The sequence below is a fragment of the Amphiura filiformis genome, chromosome 1 (assembly GCF_039555335.1).
Source record: "Amphiura filiformis chromosome 1, Afil_fr2py, whole genome shotgun sequence".
In the NCBI taxonomy this organism is placed as follows: Eukaryota; Metazoa; Echinodermata; class Ophiuroidea; order Amphilepidida; family Amphiuridae; genus Amphiura; species Amphiura filiformis.
In genome coordinates, this window is record NC_092628.1 from 95,085,583 (window position 1) to 95,088,839 (window position 3,257).

At 35.1% G+C, this 3,257-nt stretch overlaps 1 protein-coding gene across 1 annotated transcript; it reads left to right on the forward strand.

The window, feature by feature from the left end:
- The first annotated feature begins 223 nt into the window (after positions 1 to 223).
- On the forward strand, positions 224 to 3,013 carry LOC140164560 (cellular retinoic acid-binding protein 2-like). The gene is made up of 4 exons (XM_072187868.1): positions 224 to 299; positions 1,299 to 1,474; positions 1,940 to 2,053; positions 2,960 to 3,013. The coding sequence occupies exons 1-4, from the start codon at positions 224 to 226 to the stop codon at positions 3,011 to 3,013; spliced, it is 420 nt and encodes a 139-aa protein (XP_072043969.1).
- The last annotated feature ends 244 nt before the right edge of the window (positions 3,014 to 3,257 follow it).

Genomic DNA, 3,257 nt, shown 5'->3' on the forward strand with positions numbered 1-3,257 from the left:
CACTGGACCCAGGGGCGCTAAGGCCATCGTAGTAATATAGAACCTAATACCCTTAACTCATGTGGTATCTCCCAGAAGGAGGCGTATCAAAATGAAAGATAACATCATGGACCATGTACGGTGACATTGAAATAATCTTACAACTGATTTTAGTCATCAAACACGATTGGTGCGTAAAGAATTCTACACAAATTTTGAATTAATTTTACATTAATTTCCAACCATGGCTGCTAATAAATTCTTGGGACATTACAAGCTTGAATCAAGTGACAACCTGGAGGAGTTTATGAAGACATTAGGTAATATTATTGTTGTTGTCATTTTATTTTCATTGTCGTATATCCGGTATCCGGGTCGTGTATATTTTACAATGCATTGGTTTCACGAATATTAGGCCTAATGCGAGTGCCGCGGCTGCGTAAAGATATCAGAGCTCATTCGATTTGCTCAAAGATAAGATTATCATTAATGATCTTTAAACCTTTATACTACGACGCTGCGCCTCACCATGCCCATAAAACATGCCCATCAGTGAAAACAAAATGCATTCCTGTAGCATAAAGTGTATTATCAACACGTTAACTGTATTATAGGTTTTTTCTCACTTTCTATCTCTCTCTCACTCCCTCCCTCTCTCAGTATGTTTCTCTCCAAATTCTTAATTTTGTAATTTTCTACATAATCGTTGTTTTTTTTCGCCGTGTAATTGAAGACCTATAAGCCTACCATAATTGAATCATGCCCCTTATAGGATCCATAAAAAGAAAAGAAAAGATACCTTATAAGGGATCTGGAATGAGCGTTTTGAGCGTTTCGACAGTATTTTTTGTGGGACATGAGAGCACATCAGACATATCGAATTGCATTCTGAATACAAAGAATGTCTTTCTGATATCAAATAATTTTCATTTTTTGAAATTCACGATATAATACAAATTTTATGACAAAATTATTAAAAATTGATATTTTGCACATTTTTGATAAATAACAATCCTCGAAGTAAATTCTATAAATCTAACGATATATTCTTAAAGTGTATGTAGCTGGGAGGAAAAGCCGACGATCAATTGAAAATTTTGACCTTTCATATTGAAGATATTGATTTTTTTCCTAAAAAGATCTAATTTTTTTCATCATATTTATAAAGTTTACAAACAAAATATCAATTTTAATCATTTGCCATAAAATGTGTATTACATTGCGAATTAAAAAAAAAAAAAAAATTTTTTTTATAACCAACTTTATATTCCCATATAGGCCTCTTTAATTTTTTGTTGTTTATTTTTCATATATTTCAGGTGTCAATATCGTGCTTCGTAAAATCGGCATGTCGAGTTATCCTGATTTGACAATGGAGCATATCGAAGGCGACCATTACAAAATCAACGAATGGACGATGATAAAGTCACATATATGGGATTTCACATTGGGTCAAGAATTTAAAGACAAAACTGTGGATGGTAGAAATGTGTTGGTGAGTATATAGTCCAAAAAAAAGGCTCTAGCAAACGTCAAATAATGGCGGCCAAAGCTTTCTTTATTTTTTTACGACACACACCTGTTCATGTAAAATCCAGGCTGTGTTATGTTTCTTCTCTTACTTACTGTATGTTGTTCCTCGTAAGGTATACTACATTTATATGAACTTTGAAAATATACATATAAATGATACAATCATTCAGGAAGATACATTCTCCTGAACTGATACCCTTTTAGTGTATGACGGATAATTAATTCGCACAAGTGCATTTGTCAAGTTTTATCACACTTGACCGTGGAATGCATGCACTTTTCACAAAAACTTGCTTCTATGATTTATAGGAGATACAAATTTGTTTATACGAAGATTCATAATACATGTATAATAGGGTTCTAGTGACGTTTATTTGTAGCCACGTGTCTGATATTTATTTGTTCGTTTGTTTAATCTTTTTTTCAGTCAACTATTAGAATAGAAGGAGACAAGTTAGTACAAATTGAGAAACCGGCAAGTGGGAAAGGAAAGATCCCTTCTTATACATGGGAACTCAAAGACAATAATGATCTCCATATAGTAAGTAGGGCTATGTGAATAAATTAACCTACTAATTGTTTATTCTCTGGTAAACTAATCGTACATGTGTATCAAATGTGAAAACAGAATGGCTATATGGCATGTATGGCAATGATATTTCTTATAGGCCAACATCAATTCTTGTTCAATTCAAATATGCTAGTAATACAGTGTGTATTTAAAAAAACCGGTTTTTTTACAAAACAAAAGGGATGTCGAAAATGAAAAACACTGCGCTAATCCGAAAAAAAAAGCATGTGCTAGTCCGAAAATGAAACCACTGCAAAAGTCCGATACGCCGCTAGTCTGAATCAGAAAACACTTTTTCAGCGGCGACACGCCGCTAGTCCGAATCCGAAATACACTGCGCTAGTCCGAATCTGAAAACACTGGGTTGGTCCGAATATCGGACTAGCGCAGTGTTTCCCAAAATCAGATTCGGACTAGCGCAGTGTTTTTCAAATTCGGACTAGCGCAATGGTATTCATTTTCGGACCAGCGCGGTGTTTTTTAGATTCGGACCAGCACAGTGTCGGACTGAAGGAGTGTTTTCCAGATTCGGACTAGCGCAGTGGTTTTCATTTTTAGACTAGCGGCGTGTCGGACTGGCACTGAGTGTATTTTAGATTCGGACTAGCGGCGTGTCGGACTAGCGGAGTGTCGGACTAGATGCGTGTCGGACAAACGCCACGGTACCCGATCTTTAGATGTAGATTACGAAATATTTTTCTTCGGATTGCAACATGAGATACACGTCTGTATTAATATAATTATTGTATATAAAAGTGTTTAGTGAAATGCTCGGGCGAAATGGTGATGATGGTATTGTTGACGTTTTTAAGCCGTAATACTTTGCCACGTTTTGCCAATTTTTAATTATGTATGCCATTGTTTTCATTTTCCCAGACATATGAATTGGAAGGTGTGGTATGCAACAGAGAGTACAAACGACTCAAGTAAGCTGCACGTTGACGAAGAATCGACAAAATATCGATGGACATTCGATTGAGTATCGATGAACAATTATGTAATTTTTTTAATCATATTTTGGATTCTGAAAAGTGCAATGAGTTCATATTCTGCTTGAAAGAAATCAAATCAACGGCTTTCCGGTAAATTACCCAAGGTAACGTTGTCTCTCCATTAGACACATGAATTTGTTCCCATGATATTTTCAAATATTTGTTCAATTATCAAATTTTAA